Raw genomic sequence first — 20,764 nt, forward strand, 5'->3', positions numbered from 1 at the left:
AGGAGCAGGGAGGAGGGTCCCTGTGTCTGTGGGGACAGCCTGAGAGGGAGTGGCAGCAGTGACAGCTGGTGGGGACAGCCGCATGCTGAGGTGGCCTTCGGCCGTGCCCTGAAGTGCTGGGGTGATCAGTCTCTGTGCCGGCCCCGATCCGGGATGGAGGAGCCCAAAGCCCGTGGGCACGGGGCCGTTCTCCCCCTGGGGCACAAGGCTGGAGCTGTCCCCTCGGTGTCCCCATCGCTGCTGGCACCGGAGCGGGGGTGACCCCTGGGGCCGCCCCGCTCGGGAGGTGCCGGTGCCGGTGCCGGGCAGGGCCGGGCGGGAGGGCCGGGGCACAGGGGCTGCCCGGGAACTCTACACCGCGGGTAATTGGCATCAGATGCTCCCTGACCTGCCGCATCCACCGGGAAGCTGGAAGCATTTATTTGTCTGAGCCGGCGGCTCTATCTGCGTGCGGGAGGCATTGGCGGTGGCGGGGCTGGGCTCCGGAGCCTAATGAGCCCGAGCTGAAGATGATGAATATGATTGCTGAAAGCGCTTTCCTGAGTCCTCCTTTCCTGGGGCTCAGGTTACGAGTTCCCAGACAGCCTGTCCAGCCCCGGCTTTTCAATTCTGATTTGTAGCCCCCCAAACTGTCTGTCAGCTCCCCGTGTCGGAGGAAACGCTGGGTCCTCTCCTCTGCTGTGCCCGGCGGAGCTGGGGCAGGGGCCGCCAGCCCTGTGCAGCCATCGGGGAGGGTTTGTCCTCCTGAGCTGCCCCACCTGGCCCTGTGCCCACACAGCCCCCTGAGCGCTGTCCCCTGAGGGATCTCCGGCCACCAGCATCTGCTGTGCCCTTGCTTCTGTGGCTATTGGGGACCTTCCCCACGGGGCCTTGCCACTGGTCACCTCTTCACCTCACAGCAGAAAGATGTGGGGTTCAGCTCCTGTGTTCTCTGCCCATGCCCTGCAGCCCATGGCCGATGTTTCCCCACATCCCACAGAGAAGCTGCTCAGGGATGGACAAGGATGGGTCATCCCGGGGATGTTCCTCGGCCATGCAGATCAGAGGGACACGGTCCTGACAGGCCGGGGGTGGGGGAGCTGTGGGGTGCCCCTGCCTGGCTGCCCCCAGCTCTGCTCCCTGCCTGGGGCTCAGGGTGGGTGCTGTCCCTGAGCTGCTCCTCTGCCCCTTGTCTCACGGGGCACAGCACCAGGTGTCCCCATGGCTCGGGTGTCCCCATGGCTCCAGCATCCTCGGGCAGACGGGGGGAAGGATTTTATGAGGGGAAGGATGTTGGGTGCTGACCCGCCACAGGTTCTTGTGTCCCGCTCTCCTGTTCCAGTCACGTTTCGGACTCCGGGGGCAGAAACATCCCAAACACGGGAATGAGGGGCTCCGGGTACCGGAGGGGAGATGCGGGGCGGCCCAAGGCACAGCAGCAAAGGAGCGGGGATGCTTGGAGCCTCCCAGCACCTCCCAGCGGCTCCCAGCGGCTCGCAGCCCTCCCGCCGCCGCCGCCGCGCTGCCATCGGCGGAGTTCTGCTGCCTCCCTACGGAGGACGCGCCCGCAGCACCGGGGCCCCGTCGGGACAGACGCGCGGGGCCGTGACCGGGGCGGGGACCGGTGCCTCGGGCGGGGCTCTGGTGCATCCCAGCACGGCTCCGAACCTGCCTCCCTCCTGCCCTGCACCGCAGCCCAAGGGTCATTCCCGCACCAGCCCGGGGCTCTGGGGCCGGCACATCCCCGGGCAGCACCGGCACATCCCCGGGGCAGCAGCAGCACATCCCCGGGGCTCTGGGGCCGGCACATCCCCGGGCAGCACCGGCACATCCCCGGGGCAGCACCGGCAGCCCCGGAGCAGCCCCGGAGCAGCCGGGGCCCCAGTGGGGTCTGTTTGTCTCCTGCTGTCCCCCAGGACACGGCAGTGAGGCACACGTGGCATTTGGCAGCACCGCACTGGAGATCCCCTCTCTACTCCGGAGAGGTCTCAGGATATTTGCCAGATCCAGCGCCCATTTCGCCTGTGGCAAATCCCCAGATGTGCCCTCAGTGCCTCAGGTGGGCCTGGCCTTGCCCCAAGGCTGTGAGACCACACTCTCACACAGCCCCCGAGCACACCACCCTCCTCTGCCCCGGCTGGGCACAGGAACGGCTCTGGGCACCCAGGACTGGCTGCCACCCTGGCATTTGGGGTCAGACACCGCGGGCTGCAGCTCAGACAGAGCCGCGGGAGTTCTGGGGGTGGCACCAGGGAGTTCAGCGGCTGCAGCTTTAGAGCTGAGCACTGCAGCGAGGGGTCCGGCTGCTCGGGAGACACCGGGAGCGGCGGGGGCCTGCAGGGCACCCTGAGCCGGCAGCAGAGCCCCCTCCGTGCCCGGCCGAGCCGGGACAGCCCCTCCAGGGCAGCCCCGGCCAGACAGCGGCCCGGGCTGCGCGGCCGTTTCCGGCATTGTGCAATAGAGCGGTTATTATTGAAACCCGGTGACAGGGAAAGGAGGGGCGTGAGAGCGGAGCGGGACATCCCCAGGGCTGGGGGAGCGGGTCAGGCCGGGCCGGGTCACTCGTGCTGCGGTCACCAGGGTCGGCATCGGGTGCGGGACAGGAGGGGAACCCCCCGGAGCTGGGGCTGGTGGTGCTGCAAGAGGGAATGAAGGGGAAATACACAGAGCCACAGAGTGAACCGTGCCTTCCTTGGGGCTGTGACACCCTGGGGAGGCTGGCAGAGAGCAGGAGCAGCCGTGACTGCCCCGACGGCACACACACAGCAAAACCCGCCCCAATCCCCGGTGCGAGCTCGTCAGGGGAGCAGAGGCAGTGTCCCCACCCTGCGTGAGCGCATGCAGAGCCTGCTGAGCTCATGTTTATGTCATGGCCGGTGCATTTGCCTGCTGAAGTCGGATCTGAGGCCCTTGTGCATTTCTGGGCACCTGTGAAAGCCGCTTGCCCTGTGAGGACACTCCCTCCCTGCTGCTGAAACCCGCGCAGAGGAATCGAGCGGGGTCCAGGCAGGAACTGCGCTCCCCCAGCCTGCGGGGGCTTCCTGCAGCTCAGCAAACCCGCGATAATCCTCTCACCCAGCCGGGCCTGCGCTGCGGTCTCTGCCGCTGAGAGGCCCAGCAGGCTCCGAGCTCTGGGTTCCACCAGTCCGGGACATCCCAGCCAGGTGTGCAGCTCACCGTGCCCTCGCCTACCCCAGAGCCCTGCAGAGCCTCTCCCAGCCCCGCTCGATTCCTGTGCGGTGGCTGCTGCCTGCCCGGGCCGGGCTGGCCGAGTCCTGTCCGGTTCCAGCGGCTGGTGCTGGAACAAAGCATCCGGGAGGAAACACCCAGCGATGGTTGAACCGATAAACTCAGCTTTTCTGGCCGCTGGCGGCTGCGGGCAGCCGGGCTCCGGGCACAGCCGGGCAGCACTGCCCGGGCAGCCTCTTGCGGCCACTCGGAGGAGCTGAGCCAGGCCAAGGAGTTCGGGGGGCACATGGAGTCCTGGGGGACCTGGGATGTGGAATTGGGATGCAGGGGGACGTGGGAACAAGGGCGTGGGCGTGGGGGTGCAGCGGGACGTGGGAACCAGGAGCTGGGTACGGAGATGTTCGGGTAGTGGGGACGGGGAGGGAAACGGGGAACCCGGAGTTCTGGGAGAGACACGGACCGGGCACGGCTGGGGATGCAGGGGTGCCCAAGCGGGCCCGGGGAGGGGAGCGCAGCCGGGGCAGTCCCGGGCTGTCGGAGGCGGCCCCGTCCCGTCCCGTCCCGTCCCGTCGGGGGCGGGCGGCAGCGCGGCGGGGGCGGGGGCGGCGGGGCCGCGCCGGGCGCGACGCGGGACGCGGCGGAGCTGCCTCTCGCCATGGGCGGTGGGTGCCGGGCCCGGGCCCCGCCGGCCGCGGGGCTTCGGCTGCTGCTCGCCCACGCCGTGCTGCTCTGCGCCGCCGGGAGCGCCGCCGGCACCGGCTCCGGTACGCGGGGCGGGACCGCACCGGGAGGGAGGGAGGGAGGCGCGGGGGAGTCGGTACCGGTGCAGCGGCGACATCCCGAACAGGGGACATGCGGCACCGGGGGGGCGAGGGGACCTGGTCCCGCTGCGTCCGGTACCGGGAGGCCCGGGGAGCGCTGCGGGACCGGGCCGCGGTCCGGCGGGTCCCGGCGGGATCGCACTCGCCGCCCCCGGCTCGTCCTCGCCCGCCGGTGCCCCCCGTGTCCGGGGCGGAGGGCAGGCAGGGTGGGCAGGGGCGGCTGGAGGAGCCCCACGACCACCGCCCGGGTCAGGGGGCCCGCGGGTTGGGCCCGTCACGGCCGGCTGGCAGCAGAAGCGCCCGGGTGGAACAAACTTCCCCCGTCCGCCTCCCGCAGCGACCACACGCAGGGCCCGGGGGGACACCGCTGGCCCGAGGCGGCCGGGGACGCACGGCAGCGCTGGAGCCCCGCCAAGACCGCGGCACCCCGGGCCGGCCTCGCTGGGGGCCGAGGGGCAGTGCCAGCCCCTTCCTGCAGCCTCCCGAACGGGACGGGGCTCCCCCGAGGAGAGGGGACATTGCCCGTGCGTGCTGGCAGCCAGGGCCCTGCCGCTGTCCCCAAACACACACCCGGTGACGCTGCAGCTGGGAGCCAGGATGGAGGGCTGGGGGCAGCAGGAGATGGTGAGGAATAGTGCTGGCTGTGGCAGGCACCCGTGGAGCCTGTGGTTAAATGAAACCCTTTCTCAAACCCATGGCCAGCTCTGCAGGGGACTCCAGGAGCTGGGGTGTGACCCAGCCGGATGCGACAGCTCCAGCCACCAGAAACAGTGGGGCTGGGTGACCCCAATGCTGAGTGACACCAGTGTGGCTGGGGAGGTGGCAGGCACCCCACTGCAGGGCACATCAGCCCCATCTGCTGAAAGGAGAGCCCCCAGGGGATGCACCTGGCTGTCACTGGCTGGGCTGGACCACAGGTGGTGGGGACAGGCAAGGGACAGCCTCTGCTCTGCTCCTTCTCCAGCTTGGCCATCTCTTTACATGTGTTTTATCTTCCTGAGAAGTTCCTCTGGAGCTGAGGACAGCTGGGCCAGCATCTGTGTGTCCTGCTGACCACAGGACAGGGCCTGGGGACGTGCTGGGGACCCACGTGCCTGAAGCAGCTGGGACAGATACAGCCCTGGAATGGAGCAGCCCTGGAGCTGGCTGCTGCACAGCACGATCAAAGCACATTTCATTATGTGGGGAAAAATAAATACCTGCAATACATGATGTACAGGAAAAGACGGCTTTTTTCCAAGCCTTAATTAGGGAGGGAGATATCTGATTGAGAAATTAGGGAAACTGTGCTGTGCCCCGGGGTGCTGTCAGCAGAGTGTCTGGGCTCTGCTCCTCCCCAGCGTTTCACCAGGAGGACCACAGCCCTAATCTAGTCCTCGGATCTGCTCTTGAAGACCAAATAACAGGATGTTGGGCTGAGGCTGGGATCTCCCGCTCACTTGATATTTGCTGCTCAGAGCACTCTACTTGACTCCTCACTGGCTGCACCTTGGCTCTGAGCCATGGTGTTTGTTCTCTGTAGACTTTTCCTCTGGCTGTGAGCAGAGCCAGGCTGGTCCCAAGGTGTTTCTCAGTTTTCCCTGCAGATATTGCCTTTGGCTGCTAACTTGCCTTCAGGGGTGTAGTTTTGTTCAAGCGTTCTTGCAAAGTAAACCTGACTGTCCTCTGAGCAGCCATTGCACAACTCAGGCTGCCAGACAGGAGCAGTGGCAGCACCCCAACACTGCCGTGTGCCCGAGCCCCAGCCACGGGGCAGGTGGGGCACAGGCCCTGCTGTGTGGAGGCAGGGGGGCACCTCTGGCAGAGCTGCTTTGCATTCATGGCTGTTTCCATTGCCTGTGGTCTGTGCCTCCTCCCAGCACATCCCCTCTGCAGTGGGGCTCACAGAGAGCCTGCCCGGGCTGCAGAGTGAAGCCAGAGAGCCCTGGGGCTGTGTCACCCCTCCAGCCCACCCCGGGCAGGCTGCCTGCCTCAGGTGCAGGGGGAGGCTCACTGAGCCCACGTGGAGCACAGCTGTGGGCCTGGCACGCTGCTCCCGCTCATGGTGCTGCCAGAAGTGGTTGCAGATGATAATCTGGCTGTGGTGTGTGTGCTGTGAATAGTTCGTGGGCCCGAGAATCCTTCCAGGATCAGACAAACAAGTGCGTAAGCGCTCCATGGTCTCCAAAGCCTGCGGCGGCGGTGCCGTGTCCCATGGAGCGAGCCCGGCTCCGTCCTGGCCATGATTCACCCCAGGTTGCTTTGGCTGCGGTCTGTGGAACGGATGTCGTCCCCAAATGTGGCATTTTTCAGCGGTGATGGAGCGAGAGCACCGGCCCTGCCGGCACGGAGGGGCTGCAGCGCCTTTCCCGCACCTGGAGCCGTCCTGGCACGGCCAGCGCAGGATTCCTGGCCGGGGTGTGGAGAGCGCGGAGCTGCAGCGCAGGGAGGCTCCTCAGGATGTGATGGGGCTGGTGTCGCGGGCCAGGACACGCTCCAGCCCCTTCCCACCCTTTTGGCTGGAACACGCTGCTCCCACCCCGCCTCGGGGACCCGGCCCTGACACTGCAGTGAACCGTGGGAGGCACGGCCCGGCACGGCACGGCACGGCACGGCACGGCTCGCTGCCAAACCCGCCTCGGAGGAGGGCCCCGGCCGAGCGAACTTCTCCTGACTCCCCATATCAGCTGGAGACACGGGGCAGGACCCGACCGGCTGCGCTGGAGCATCCTCCCAGCCCACAAGAGCTTCCCCCGGGCTGCAGCGGGCACGGCACGGGGCTGCTCGTCGGGGCTCTCACCGGGCCTGCAGCAGAGCCAAGTGTGGAGCTACCGGCGTGGGAATAGCCCAGAGGATGCTCCAGCTGCGCTGCAACACCTCCCCCTTTCCAAAAATTCCCATCTTGCAAAAATCTGAACGGGTGGTCTGACCTTAATTTGTCTGAGATAAATAAGATCCTGCCTGCTGCCTCCCGTCTGGAGACATGAAAAGATCCAAGATGAAAGGGAGCCTAATGGAAGTGCTGGGAGCTGAGCACGTCTTTGCAAGTCGAGCCCTGTGCTGGGAGGGATTTGGGACCACAGGGCTGAGCACAGCCCGGCAGAGCTGCAGGCAGAGCCCCAGGCTCCCTGCCCTGCCCCGAGCATGTGCCTGCTGGGACACTGAGCAACCTCACAAAATTACCTTTATTTTCCTAAGATGTTAATTTTTAGCTGCAATTTCCTATGGAAAAAATGTGGTTTCTGTTCTGCATGCCCATCCCACCACCCCAGCAATGTTCCCAAATTCCAGAAGAACCTGAAGCAGGCCTGGCAGGGATCTGGTGAGCTCACGAGCCACATGGAGCAGCTGATGGGCTCAGGAGAGCTTGCTCCATCAGCTGTGGCACTGGGAACTCTGGCAGTGGCTGTCAGTCTCTGCAGCACTCGGGGTGTGCTGCCTGTCCCCCGTTCCTGCAGCCAGCAGCTCCAGAGCTGGGCACTGTGTTGGGTTGGTGGCACCTTGTCCATGAGTGCTGTGTGCCCTGGTGGGGCTGGTGGCCTCAGCACACAAAGCCAGGTGTGCAGCCAGCTCTGGGCTTTAGGCACTTCCCTCCTGGCACAAAGGCTCTGTGCAGACCTGGCTTGGTGAGTTGAGAATGTCGCTGGTGAGATTTCAGGAGGCAGCAGTGACAGAGAGCATCCCAATTTCCAGAGCACTCCTTTGGCTGATGGAGGGCAGAGGAGTCTCTGGGCACCCTGGACTGTGTTTCTCTATCCCCTGAGGTTTGCTGCTCTTGGAGGGGCTGAGGATGATGGAGTTACAAGGATCTTCCTGCTCCAGGACAGCCTGGAGAGGCTTGGAGGGGATGGAGCTGCTCAGTGTGGGAGCTGCTCTGTGCCAGGGGGTCTCCCTGTCCCACGTCACCCCACAGCCTGGGAAGGGCTGCAAGGGGCCTTATCTCGTCCCTGCAGGCTGGGCACGAAGGTGGCGGAGGAAGGGGCCGGGCGGGAGCCGGAGTGAGCCGTGAGGGGCCCTTTCCATCCGCTGGGGCGGCGGGGCCGAGGGGCCCTGCCAAAGCAAACGGCCCTGACAATGGCTGCTGTTATCAGCACGGCGGCTGTTGGCACGGCTTCAGCCCGGGCTGGGGCTCCGGGGGCACAGCAGCCCCCCAGGCACGGGGAGACACCCCAGCACAGGGCAGGGCTTGGCTCCTGCAGCTCCGCAGCTCCTCTCCTGAGCTGGGCTGGCTCCGAGGCACTGTCCCCCCTGCAGGAGCGGGCAGCCCGTGGATGCAGGGATGTGCTGGCTGGATGCTGATCTCTCTCTCTCTTCTGCAGTGAATCCCTGTTGCTATTTCCCCTGCCAGAACCAAGGGGTGTGTGTCAGGGTCGGCCTGGGAGGATACGAGTGCGACTGCACCCGCACCGGGTACTACGGGCTCAACTGCACCTCCCGTGAGTCCCTGTCCCAGCATCTGCCACCCGTGTGTGCCAGGGCAGCCCTGTGCCCACAGCACCCACTGCTCCGGGCGGGCTGGCTCCTCAGCAGGGAGAGTGACTGCTCTGTTTCCCCCAGCTGAGTTCTGGACACGTCTCCACAACCTGCTGAAGCCCAGTCCTGCCTTCTACCACTTCATCCTGACCCATTTCAAGTGGTTTTGGGACATTATCAACAGCACCTTCATCAGGGACACGCTCATGAGGCTCGTGCTGACAGGTGAGGGCTTGGAGAGGGTTTGGGGTTCAGCAGGAGCCCCTGGCATGCACAGATGTGTGGGTTGGGATAGCAGGGCTGCAGCGATGCTGAGCAGCTCCTGTGAGCAGGGTGGGCATTGTCAGAAGGTTGTCACCCTGTCCTTGCATCACCCTGTCACACTGTCACTATGCCCAGGGGAGCTGCCAGCCAGGCTGCAGTGGGGTGTAGGGGGTCCCCAGCACGGTGCCAAGCTGCCAGCTGGCTGGAAAACACGAGCAGTTCTTGGCATGCTGCACTCCCCAGGCCAAGGAGCTGTTTCACAGCTGCACAGAAAGCAGCCCATGGAAATATGGCCCTTGTTACTCATGTCCCCATATTCATCACTTTGCATAAATATTTAGGTTCCAGCTCTTGGAGCTGTAGCGACACGCTTGCGAGGCTCCGGCTGTTGGCTTCACCATTTCTGAGGGTTTGTCATCTCATCCATCATCCAAGACTCCACTTAGCACATTAGCACAAGCCCTCCTTTCCTGCAGGGAATTGCAGCCTTTAAAAGGCTCGGAGCAAAGCCCAGGACACCCACATGCCTCCGTTGCTGGTACCTTTCTGGTTTTTGGGGTGCCAGGAGCTGCTGGCTGCACAGAGCAGGTGGGCAGGGACCAGGGGCAGAGCCTGTGTGTTGCTGCCTCCATCCCCACACTGGCGATTCCCCTCTCTCCTTTCAGTTCGTGCCAATCTCATCCCCAGCCCCCCCACTTTCAACTCTGACTATGGCTACATCAGCTGGGAGGCCTATGCCAACGTCAGCTACTACACCCGCGTGCTGCCGCCCGTGCCGGACGACTGCCCCACGCCCATGGGCACCAAAGGTACGTGGCTGCTCCAGGACACCCATACCCTGAGCGTTTCCCACCCAGCCATGGCCGGGCTTTGGCTGCCATGGACACATCTGCAAAGCACCACTGGCAGTGCCACGTGCTGTCCCTGTCCTGCCCAGACTGGCTCTGCTGCAGGAGGAGATTGATGGCATCTGGATTGCTGCTGGGACAGCTCAGGCTGAGCTGCTGGGACATGTCACAGCCTGTGTGAGAGGGCTGCAAGGTCTCTGTGCAGAGGAGCCTGGGCCTGATGCTGCAGCAGACACCACCAGCAGCCCTGCACACAGCACCAGTACCCGGCGGGGTGGGCACTGGGCATCTTCCCTCAGCCTCCATCCTTTGCAGGGAAGCTGCAGCTCCCTGACCCCCAGCTCCTGGCAGAGAGGTTCCTGCTGCGACACAAGTTTGAGGCTGATCCCCGAGGCACCAACATGATGTTTGCCTTCTTCGCCCAGCATTTCACCCACCAGTTCTTCAAGACATCTGGGAAGATGGGACGTGGCTTCACCAAGGCTCTGGGACATGGGGTGAGGGTGTGAGGAGTGAGGGGGTGCTGGGGTCCCTGTGCCTCTCAGAGCAGCCTCGATGCCCTGCTCTCTCCACAGGTGGACCTGGGGCATTTGTACGGGGACAACCTGCAGCGGCAGCACCAGCTGCGTCTCTTCCGAGATGGGAAGCTGAAATTCCAGGTACCACCCAGCACAACTGAAACACATCCCAGCCCAGTGAGCCAGGGCTGTTTGAAGCCCATGTTCCTCTGGCAGCTCTTGGCAGACCCCAGCCCTGACGCCCTGCGTGGCTGCTGGCCGGGGGACAATCTTTGGGGTGCAGCTGCTCTGATGGCAGCAGGCATTTGGGGCTGTATGAGGGAGGTGTTTCCATTCACTCACCTCTTGCAGGAGAGCAATGTGGTGCTCTGAGGGAGGCAGCTCGTGGCTGGGCAGGTTTTACTGGGATGTTTTGTCCCCTCTGCCCTTTCTGCCCTGTCGCTGCTGTCCGCAGGTGGTGGATGGCGAGGTGTACCCGCCCGCGGTCAGCGAGGCCCCGGTGCACATGGTGTACCCGTCGGGCGTGCCCCAGGAGCGGCAGCTGGCCGTGGGGCAGGAGGTGTTCGGGCTGCTGCCGGGGCTCTGCGTCTACGCCACGCTCTGGCTGCGAGAGCACAACCGCGTCTGCGACCTGCTCAAGCGGGAACACCCCACCTGGGGCGACGAGCAGCTCTTCCAGACAGCACGGCTCATCCTCATCGGTGAGGAACTGCCCTGTCCCACCCCCTGGGACTCCCACGCTGGCCAGCCTCTTTTGGGGGCAATGGCCAAACTGCTTTTGAGGCAGCTCCTCTGGCATCCTTCTGAGAATCTCTTGGTTTGGTCCATATAGCAAAAAAATTGGCTTTGGTCCATCCAGAATGGTCAGGAGGAGGTGGATGGCTGCTGTGGTAGATGTGGGTGACATCTCAGGTGCAGAGCTGGTGGCTCCTGCTGCTGCCAGCTGCTTTTTTCTGCTGCCCAGGGGAGACCATTAAGATCGTCGTTGAGGACTACGTGCAGCACCTCAGTGGGTACTACCTGAGCCTCAAGTTCGACCCCGAGCTGTTGTTTGGGTCCCAGTTCCAGTACCGGAACCGCATCGCCGTGGAGTTCAACCAGCTCTACCACTGGCATGGGCTGATGCCCGACTCCTTCGTCATCCAGGGACAAGAGTACAGCTACAAGCAGTTCCTCTACAACACCTCCATGCTCATGGACTACGGCGTGGAGGCGCTGGTGGAGTCCTTTTCCAAGCAGGTAGCAGGAAGGGTAAGGTCCTGCTCTGCCCTCCCAGAAGGGACACGCGTGCAGTGGTGCCCGTGTCACACCGAGTCTGCCCAGGGCAGCCTCCATGGGCACATCAGGAGCCCTCCCCGCCCGCACCGAGGCGAGGCTGGCCCTGGCAGCCCAGCTGCTGGCTCTGGCTGCTCTGCAGTAAACATTCCGGTGGTGCCAGAGCCTGTGGAGGCCGGGATGTCCCCGCCCGGCTGAGCCGCGGGGCTGGAGCAGCGCCTGGCACTGTTCTCTGCTGCCATCGCATGGATGTTTTCTTCCAAGCGATTGCAGCTCCTTTCCTCACCCTCCTTGTGCCAAGCAGCCCAGCTGAGGCTGAGCCTGAGGCCCTTTGGGCATTTGGGTTCTCCCAGCGAGCCTGAAATCTCTCCCATCCTCCTCACTGGGTCACTGCCCATTGAGGACTTCTCCTGCCCTGTGCCCTGCCCTGGGAGCAGGGCTGGCCTGACCAAGCTGCTCCACAGCTGCTTTTTGCACTGCCCATCCTCCTCTTGCTGCTGCAGTGACGTGCTGGTGTCACAACACAAGCCCAGGGTGCTTTAGTGTGGTGGCCCTCTGGAGCTGGTGCTGCCCTGATGTGTGCCCCTCCTTGTCTGTGCCCTGCAGATCGGGGGGGGACAGACCATCAATGCCAATGTCCTGCACGTGGCTGTCGGGGTCATCAGGGAGTCCCGGCAGCTGAGGCTGCAGCCCTTCAACGAGTACCGGAAAAGGTTTGGCATGAAGCCCTACAAGTCCTTCCAGGAGCTGACAGGTAGGGCTGCACTGCTGCTCCTGGGGCTCTCCTGGGCCAGGGCAGGGGCTCGGTGCCCGTGGGTGAGTACCAGGCCATGAGCTGCCCCTCTGACACTGGGCTTGGAGCAGCTGCTCCTGCCCATGCCAGCCCGGCCTGCTATGGCCCCACAGTGGGGCAGACTGGGCTCATACAGGGGTGTCAGGGGATGCAGGGGTGTCAGGGGTCCTTCCTCCTGGGGTCCCTGGCCTGGAAGTCAGGCTTGCCTGCAAGGGAGCCAGTCTGCCTTTGCCCACTGCCAGGCCAGTCCTTGCCAGGTGTGATTCTCTTGCTAAAGCATTCTGATGTTCACTTGGTGCAGGAGAGGAAGAGAAGGCAGCAGAGCTGGAAGAGCTGTATGGAGACATTGATGCTCTGGAGTTTTACCCAGGCTTGCTGCTGGAGAAACCCCAACCCAATGGCATTTTTGGGGAAAGCATGGTGGAGATCGGAGCTCCATTTTCCCTGAAGGGGCTTTTTGGAAACCCCATCTGCTCCCCAGAGTACTGGAAACCCAGTACATTTGGTGGAGCAACCGGCTTTGAGATCGTGAAGACGGCGTCCCTGGAGAAGCTCGTGTGCCTCAACGTGAAGAAGTGCCCGTACGTGGCGTTCCACGTGCCTGACACTGCAGAGCACGGCAGTGCCCGGGCTGCTGGATCCTCTACAGAGCTCTAGCAGGGCTGACCTGCCCAGGTAGGGACTGTCCTTGCCCTGCTGCAGGCTGAGCTGAGCTCCCAGCCCAGTGCTGAGGATGCTGTTCCTTCCTACAGCGAATGGTGGGGATGCAGGAACTGCTGCCCCTGTGCCTGCCCAGCACTCGTGCACAGCTGGGACAAGGAACCAAAGCAGTCTCTCCTGGAGGAGGCCAGAGAGAAGCATGAGGTCAGATCTCCAGACCTCCTGTGTCGTGCTGGCTTGGACCCTGGCACGTGCCACTGGCTGCCACCCCGGGGCTGCTCAGAGCGAGATGCTACCTCTGTGCACACAAAGGGATGGAGTCTCTTCCATCCCAGAATCATCGCCCCGCTCTGCCCTAACAGCTCAGCAAACACATCCTCACAGCACACACAGCCTGCTTCTGTCCTCCTCCCCAAACAGAGCTCAGCCCTTGCCCAGCACAGCCATGTGGCAGCTGGCAGCCACTGTCACTGGCCTTGATCCCCATCAGATCTTGGTTAAGCTCCAGGAAAAAGGACATTTAAAATAATAAATGATTTTAAAAACTCCTCTATTTGTGGCTGTGCCCACCAGCGCTGTGCTGGGCCATTGCTGACTGCACCTGAAGCAATAAATGGAGCAACTTCTCCCTTAGGAGCTTCCATGGGGGTCTCTGAGTGTCCTGAGGCAGTTTGAACTTTGCTCCCCTCTGGCCATCCCCCAGCTGCTCAAATGCCACAATTCAGTGTTTGGCCACTGCTCTCAGGCACAGGGTGGGATTGTTGGGGTTGTCCTGGGCAGGGCCAGGGGTTGGACTGTGATGTTTGTGGGTCCCTTCCAGTTCAGGATATTCTGTAATCCCATGGTGACACTGCTTAGACCAACATTGTGTATTTCTCTCACATAAAACTATCCACACACAAATCTGGCCGCCTGGGTGTTTTGTAGACATGAAATAGCCACAGTCTGTAAGAGAGCATGCAGCTGCAGCTCCTTCCTCTGCTGTCCTGGAGGAGGGGAGCACTCCTGAGCCTCTGCTCCATCCCAGCAGCATTCCCAGGGAGGTGTTACAGGAATTCTAAACTAGGGAGGTTTAAAGGGCTGGTGCCTTGGCAGGGATGTGGTAGGAAAATGTCATAGCAAGGAGAGACTCCCAAGGCATGAGCCTTATCACTCACTCTCTCTAACCCTTCAGAAATGGGACAGCATTACCAGGACAGCATCTGGATTTCAGTTTCCATGGGGATGTGGGGAGGCAGAGAGGCCAGCCAGACCCCGAAGGCACAGCAGGCAGCTTCACCTGCTCTGTGCTGCCCTGGGCTGGCCCTGAGCAGTGCTGGCACACGGACAGCCCAGCGCTCCCAGTCGCGCCGTGCAGGAGTGCTGAGCAGCACTGCCAGAGGAGGACACGGTCGGTCCTTCCCTGGGCCAGCCGAGCACTTCCAGCTGTGCTTCCAGCTGTGCTCGTGACCGCCCTCCCCGGCTGGGAGCTGCTCCAGCCCCCAGCATCCTTCCCTGACATCTGGCGACAGGCACAAGCTCGGCTCGCTTCAGTTAAACCACAAACATCCTGCGTTTGCTCGGGGCTATCGGGGCTGCCAGCGGGGCTTTGGGACAGCTGATAACGGCACGAGAGCCGACAATGGCCTGGCTGCTCTGTGCCACCCAGCAGGAATGTTCCCCATGGCACACCGAGAGTGGCCTGGCTGCTCTGTGCCACCCAGCAGGAATGTTCCCCATGGCACACCGAGAGTGGCCTGGCTGCTCTATGCCAAGGAGGAATGTTCCACTGGGATAGCTCGGCTGAGGCACCGCTGGCAAGCCTGGCACCTCTTCCAGCCAGCCCAGGACAGCAAAGCATCTCCCTCCTGCTGGCAGGAAAAGCTTTGAAATTGTTTCTTTGAAGGACCAGCATGTACCAGCCCCAGGCACAGCACCCAACACGCTACTGAAATCTCCCCCAGGAGCCCAGGCACCCACGGCCCTGCACACAGAGCTCCCCCAGCCCAGCACTGCTGAGCTCTTCTGTTTTCTGTGCTGGTTTTCCAGCCATGGCAGTTGCAGAAATCGCTCCCAGTCACCAAGGTACAGCCACATCAAGGCAGTGTTTGCACCCACACATGGTGGTGTCTGGTGTGGCCACGAGCATCACCCACCATGGCAGGGGCTCCCTGCCATGCTCTGGAGAGGAGAGTGCTGCCAGAAGTGCCCTCTGTTTGAGCTCTTGGTAAACATAGCCCGTGGAGATGCTCTGTGTTTTCAAACATGCCTCTGGGGAGCCCAGCTGTGGCTTGCCTGCGGTGGGGATGGACAGGGACAGGAGATGGGGCTGCCTGGGCTCCTGCAGCAACAATGAAAACATGCATCTGGGGTTGTGTGGCCTCAGAGCAATGATTCATTGGGCAGGAGGAGAAAAGCAATCCCTCCTTGGAGGGAGTCTCCAGATTCTCTCAGCTCTCCCCAGCAGGCCCCCCTGCCACAGGATCAGGCCAGTGACTGCACAGGAAACCTTGTTTAGATTTTCAGCAAAGGCCTATTTTGAACATTTTACAAAGAAGAGGCAGATGGGAGGCCAGAAAAACTCAGTGTAATTTTTTCTTAGCTAAATTTTGTCCTGCATTGCCTGGCAGCCATGATGGCCCCACAATTAAATGTCCATGTTGAGCTCATCCCGGGATTTCATTCCTGCCCTTGCCAAGCAACCATCCACGCTTCCTTGTGCCCTCACATTCCGTGCCCAGGCTCTGCTGTTTGTGTCGAACACCATTAACTGTGAGCAAAGCCAGGTGAGGGCTGTAACACCCACCATTCCTGGCTGCCTCCCTGCACTGCACCGCTCCTTCCAAAACAGAACATTTCCCAGAGGCTGCACACCTACATGACAAGTGCTTTTTCAACTCCTATTTATAGAACTCCTTGAAAATTCAGCTTCAAGAAAGGGCAAAAGCAGCAGCAGCTTTTTCCCAGCTCAGCCTGTTGTCCCTGCTCACAGCTGTGCATGAGGTCTGTGCATGGAGGAGCAGCAGGGTTAGGGCACAGCTTCTCTCCCCTCACTCTCTTGTGCTTGTTGTATTCTTCCAGATCAATGATTAATTGGATTCACATCTTTTCTCTTCTCCCTTTTGCTACTGGCACTGCAAACCACCTCTCCCCTACCTGAGCACAGGAGGTTCCTCACCAGGAGTCACCTTGCTCCAGGCCACTGGACACAGAGCAGCAGGGGAGGGTTTGATCCTGTTACAGTTTTGCTGCCACAGGGGGCAAAAAAAAAAGCACTTTATAAAAATAAAAACTTCAAAGCAACTCAAGCAGACAGCTCTGCCTTGATCCCCTCTCCAAGACAGGTTTTGTGATGATGCTAAAATGCACCTTGTCTGCACAACAGACTTCACTGAAGCTCATCCTGGATATGAGTTACAGTTGCTTTGATATTTTCCTTAAATGTGCTGATATCCACACTCAATGATTTAATTCCATATAACTTACATAGGGGGTTTTTTCTGCAATTCTCAGATGCAAAGAAATAATCTCTCACCACATTTGAAAACCTGGATTTCTGCCAGTTTCCTTAAAAAGCTACAGTCTGTGCCAACTCAGTCATTTTAAACTACAGATTATTTATTTTTCTGCTCATACTACTTTTTAAAAGACAGTTCAAATAGATACAGTTAGAAATTCTTTTTTTTCTAGCCCAAGATCCATTCTTATCAAGATCCTATTAGGATCCACAGACACATTTGCAATTCTCCCTGGTGTTCCAAAGTGCTTTACATAAAAATTTCAATTAAAATTAATCATTAAACATGGCATTACATTGGGTCATGTATTTAGGTAATGATAGTCTACTTCTACTACTGAAGGCAGACAGAAAAGAACTTTACCACTGATTTAGTAATTTTAGCATAGGATGAAATTCTGAGGTTATTTAAGTCCCAATTCTGCATTTTGCCAACAAGATTCTCCTTGCTGCTGTTCAGCACATGCACTGGAGCTCTTTGTAGCAGGCAGTCTCTCTGAAGAGGCAGAGCTCATTTTCTGATCAAGTGACTACTATGAACTCCAAGGATGGGTTTTAGAACCCAAGAATGTATTAAGAGCTGTAATTGCATTTATGTCTCAGGGAAGGTTAAGGGAAGAAGAACTCTCTCCAGCTGAAAAGCAATTTTCAGGATGAAGCCAGGGGTTGTTGTTACTTGTAACTGAGAAAGGAACAAAAATTTAAGGCCATTGTTAGAACAAGATACTCCCAGGAAGGAGACTGCAAACTGTGGAATGGAACACGGGACCTCACACTTTTAAATGGTGCAGTTCAGCACCAGATTAGTAAGTCCTGAATGTTAAAATCTCTTTTATTTGCAGTCTCAGTTCTTGCCTTAGGGAGTTGGTGGCCACATCTCAATTGAAACATGCAAGGACGCTGAGACATTGCAACAGACAATTTCCTAAACTGACTGAATCATGTTAGAACTTTGTGTTGAGTAAAACACATTTGAATTGCACAGAAATGAGACTGTTTTAGTTGTAGCTATGGAATTAATTTAAGAAAATGTTAGGAATTTGTTGTTATTTTTAATGAGCAAAAGTCAAAGTGCATGAAGGGGAGGAATACATACCCACATGAAGGAGGAGAGAGAACAATCCCTAGCAAGAACATCCCACAGCACAGCTACACCTACGGGCCCTTGGCATAAAGGGCTCAGTCTATTTCCAGATCACTGTCTTCACTGTAACATGCAGATGGATTATGTATAGAAGTCAGCAGCAGTAGGTCTTTTTCTGGCAGCAAACCACACTCCTGCAGAAAAGCCTCCAGGTCTACAGCAAAAAAATCTTCTCCCAGCTGGTCGGTGATGCGCACGAAGTTGCCAATGAGCTCCCCTGCCTTGTAGACCAGCAGGGCTGGCAGGGCATTGTTAGTGAAGCGAGTGCTGGCACCAATGAGTGAACTCTTCACTCTGCAGAATTTCACTGTTGGGTACTCAGCAGCCAGGCAGATCATGCAGCCATTCAGGGACTCAGTGCCAGGGATATCATCTTCATAAATATGGATCATGATCAGTGTGCTCTTATGCTCTTTGTCCACGGTGTCCAGAAATGCTTCCCCACTGGTGATCTCAAACACCTGCTTGAATTGCTGCCCACTGTACAACTGCTGCCTCATCTCCTCCATCCGCTGCTTCCTGTAGCGCTGCAGGAACTCCTCATCGTCCTCATCATTGTGGATCATGCTGTATTCCTGTAAAGTCATCTGAAAACAGAGATTCCTGAAAAACATCTGCACCACTATACGGGTCACTTACATAATGAGAACATAAATCAAGAGGATTAATGTGGGTCACTCATCTTTAATAACAGCAAAGTGCAGCCCATGAAGGCTCAAGCACCCTGTGTATTACACTCCATTCTGATCTAATTAGAAACCATGTCCAGGGGGAACAGCGATTTCAGCCCTGGGTATTCCAGTTTCCACAAGCTGCACTAATAACACAAGTGGCTGCTCCATGCTCCCACTTTAATCCAGGTTAATGGTGGCCATGTGCTTTCACTGAGCCGGGAGCGCTGATTTGGAAACGGTGCCTGACCTCAGATGAGCTTCTTTCTCATCAGCTTTTCGTTTAGTTTTTCAGTTAAAATTTGTGGCACCACTGTCCTGTAGAATTGAAATTAACAGCATTTTATGTATTTTATACCTGTTCACTTGCCTGCATCACTCAAGATACAGGAGAGCACACACAACTTTCATCACCTGAAGGCACAGACATGTCTGCAAATTAGCAACTTCTCTGACTACAACCCAGGGCTAGTTAACAGCTCAGCTGATTATAACCATTCACTACATCCAATATCTGCAATTTCAGGAGCTCAGAGTTGAATTCTCAACACCCACTTACTAAATACTAAATTAATAAAGATTCCTAGTTTTGGGCAGGGGAGGCAGCATTCAGTTTTGCTGTACAACTCTTCATATTAATCCCCTGAAGTTCACTTGATCAACAGATGAGAAATCTGGAAAAAGCTTTTGGACCTCCTTGGTATTGCAGCTAAATCGCTTATTTGTTATCACAGGTAAGCAAAACTGCTAAATACTTAAGTGACATTTTAATTCCTTTGTGCCACCCTACCTTTCCATTGATTTTTTCCTGAAGCTCTTTCTGCTTCTGCTGCTCAGCCTCCTCATCCAGGTGAGACCTGCAGGTCATGGAGAGCTTCTTGATGAGCCTCTCCATCTCCCTGCGCTGCTCCTGCCGCTGCTCCGTCTCCAGCTGCTTAAACCTCCGCCAGTCATTGATCACTCCCTTGGGACCTGCAATCAGGTGTGGAGACATTTCGTGTAAAAAAGACAATACCATTTTACCTACCAGTTACAATCAAGGAATAATTTGTAAATCAGTAAAATGGTGACCCGGTCATAAATGTTTTTGTAACTATGCAAAACATCGATATAAGTAATTTGCCATTTGCATGTCCTTGAGTTTCTATCTACTTTTTTAACAAGAAGGATAAAATTTACTTAACTAGGCTGCTCTTGTAATTGTCCCAAAGATTAATATCTGTGCTCTTAAAATAGAACCACCAGCCCACAAGAGTTCCCCTATTGTTAGCATGGCTTTCATCAGAACAAAAATGATATATTATCATCCAAGTTGTACAAATCAGCCTTGTCTCAGCTTTCTATCCAAAACCTGATCACCCACTGACTCAAACATGCCTAAACCCAGGAATTTAATTTCAAAAAAAGAGTTTCAGAAGAATATACAAAATTTCCAATCAACAAGGGATATACAAAAGAAGTATATTGATATGATGATACCTGTGTTGATAGCGCTGCCATCGCTGCTGAGCTCCACCTCGCCCACACTTTCAGGAATGCTGCTCTCCCCTTCTTTATCCTCCTTCTCACTGTCTTCATCCTCACCCTCACTGCTGCTGTAATAATACTGCAGCTTCTCGCCAAGCAGTTTATCATCCGCAGTAGTCATTATGCTCTAAAAATAAGGTTACAAAAGAGAGGATGCATTTCTGATCAAACACACATCACGATGGTCCTTCATTTCCTCAGGGCAGTTTTTAACCCTGGGAGAACACAGCCCACTCTCAAACAGCCCTCGATGCAGTCAGTCACAATTTAAAACTCAGTTTAAAGCCTCAGAGCCGCACTGGACAGCTCCATCAGACCGATTCCCAGCTACTGAGTATCACTTGCATTATTTAACAACAATTTATTAGAGCTGAAAAACTATTTAACAACAATTTATTAGAGCTGAAAAACTATCAATGTAATTAAGCAAATTAAAGCGTTCTGACCTGTATTCCTTTCCAGTCTTTCAGAGACAAGCTTCTACCAAGACCTGGAAGAAGAAATTTTAATCACATCAGTTGCTGTGGGCTCACGCTCGATGGTGCAGTGGTCTCCCAGGCAGCCCAGGCCGTGTGTGCGTGCACAGCCCGGCTCCCGGTTCTCCTGCTCACGGACTCAGCCCGGCTCCCGGTTTTCCTGCCGGACGCCGTGGGCTCTGCAGGAGCTAACCCCGGATTCAGCCGATTACAGCGCCAGATGGCCCGGGATTACCGGGCCCGCCCCGCAGCGGGGCCGGGCCTGGGGCGGCACCTGGGGTTGGCTGGGGCCGGTGATCCCCGCGGGCCCGGAGCGAACCGGCTCTGCTCCCCGTGCCGGCCGAGCCCCCGCCCCGCGCCCTCACGGATCCCTCGGGCCGCGCCGCCGCCCCTCGCCCGCCCGGGATTCTGCGGGGCCCGGGAGCACCGGCCCGAGCCGTGCTGCCGGAACGGAGCGAAGCGAAGCGGCCCCGCCGCCCCGGCCCGGCCCCACCGCCGCCGCCGCCTCACCGCTCCCGCCGCCTTCCGGGGCCGCTGCGCGGGGCACGGCGGGAAGGAGGCGGCCGGGGGAGGAGCCGGGCCCGGCCCCGCTGCCCCCGCCCCGCGACGGGAACGGGAACGGCACCGGTACGGCGGAAGCGCCGGCCCAGG

The 20,764-nt window shown here is 58.7% G+C and overlaps 2 protein-coding genes across 3 annotated transcripts; one reads left to right on the top strand and one right to left on the bottom strand.

The window, feature by feature from the left end:
• Window positions 1-8,247: 8,247 nt before the first annotated feature.
• PTGS1 (prostaglandin-endoperoxide synthase 1) lies at window positions 8,248-12,967 on the top strand. Its single transcript, XM_058038516.1, has 10 exons — window positions 8,248-8,404; window positions 8,526-8,666; window positions 9,371-9,514; window positions 9,869-10,050; window positions 10,129-10,212; window positions 10,526-10,772; window positions 11,036-11,322; window positions 11,953-12,100; window positions 12,441-12,814; window positions 12,892-12,967. The coding sequence occupies exons 1-9, from the start codon at window positions 8,248-8,250 to the stop codon at window positions 12,794-12,796; spliced, it is 1,746 nt and encodes a 581-aa protein (XP_057894499.1). The 3' UTR covers window positions 12,797-12,814; window positions 12,892-12,967.
• A 3,408-nt stretch (window positions 12,968-16,375) lies between these two features.
• On the bottom strand, window positions 16,376-20,660 carry PDCL (phosducin like). 2 transcript variants are annotated; one of them, XM_058038118.1, is made up of 5 exons: window positions 20,624-20,660; window positions 20,084-20,127; window positions 19,590-19,764; window positions 18,901-19,082; window positions 16,376-18,026 (listed from the first exon to the last, which is right to left on the bottom strand). In XM_058038118.1, exons 3-5 carry the CDS (start codon window positions 19,756-19,758, stop codon window positions 17,475-17,477), a joined length of 903 nt encoding a protein of 300 aa, XP_057894101.1. In that variant the 5' UTR covers window positions 19,759-19,764; window positions 20,084-20,127; window positions 20,624-20,660; the 3' UTR covers window positions 16,376-17,474. The 2 variants fall into 2 exon arrangements, with proteins under 2 accessions (XP_057894101.1, XP_057894102.1); XM_058038119.1 differs by lacking the exon at window positions 20,624-20,660 and adding an exon at window positions 20,388-20,415.
• Between the last annotated feature and the right edge of the window lie 104 nt (window positions 20,661-20,764).

This window comes from Melospiza georgiana, chromosome 20 (genome assembly GCF_028018845.1).
Source record: "Melospiza georgiana isolate bMelGeo1 chromosome 20, bMelGeo1.pri, whole genome shotgun sequence".
NCBI classification, from domain to species: Eukaryota; Metazoa; Chordata; class Aves; order Passeriformes; family Passerellidae; genus Melospiza; species Melospiza georgiana.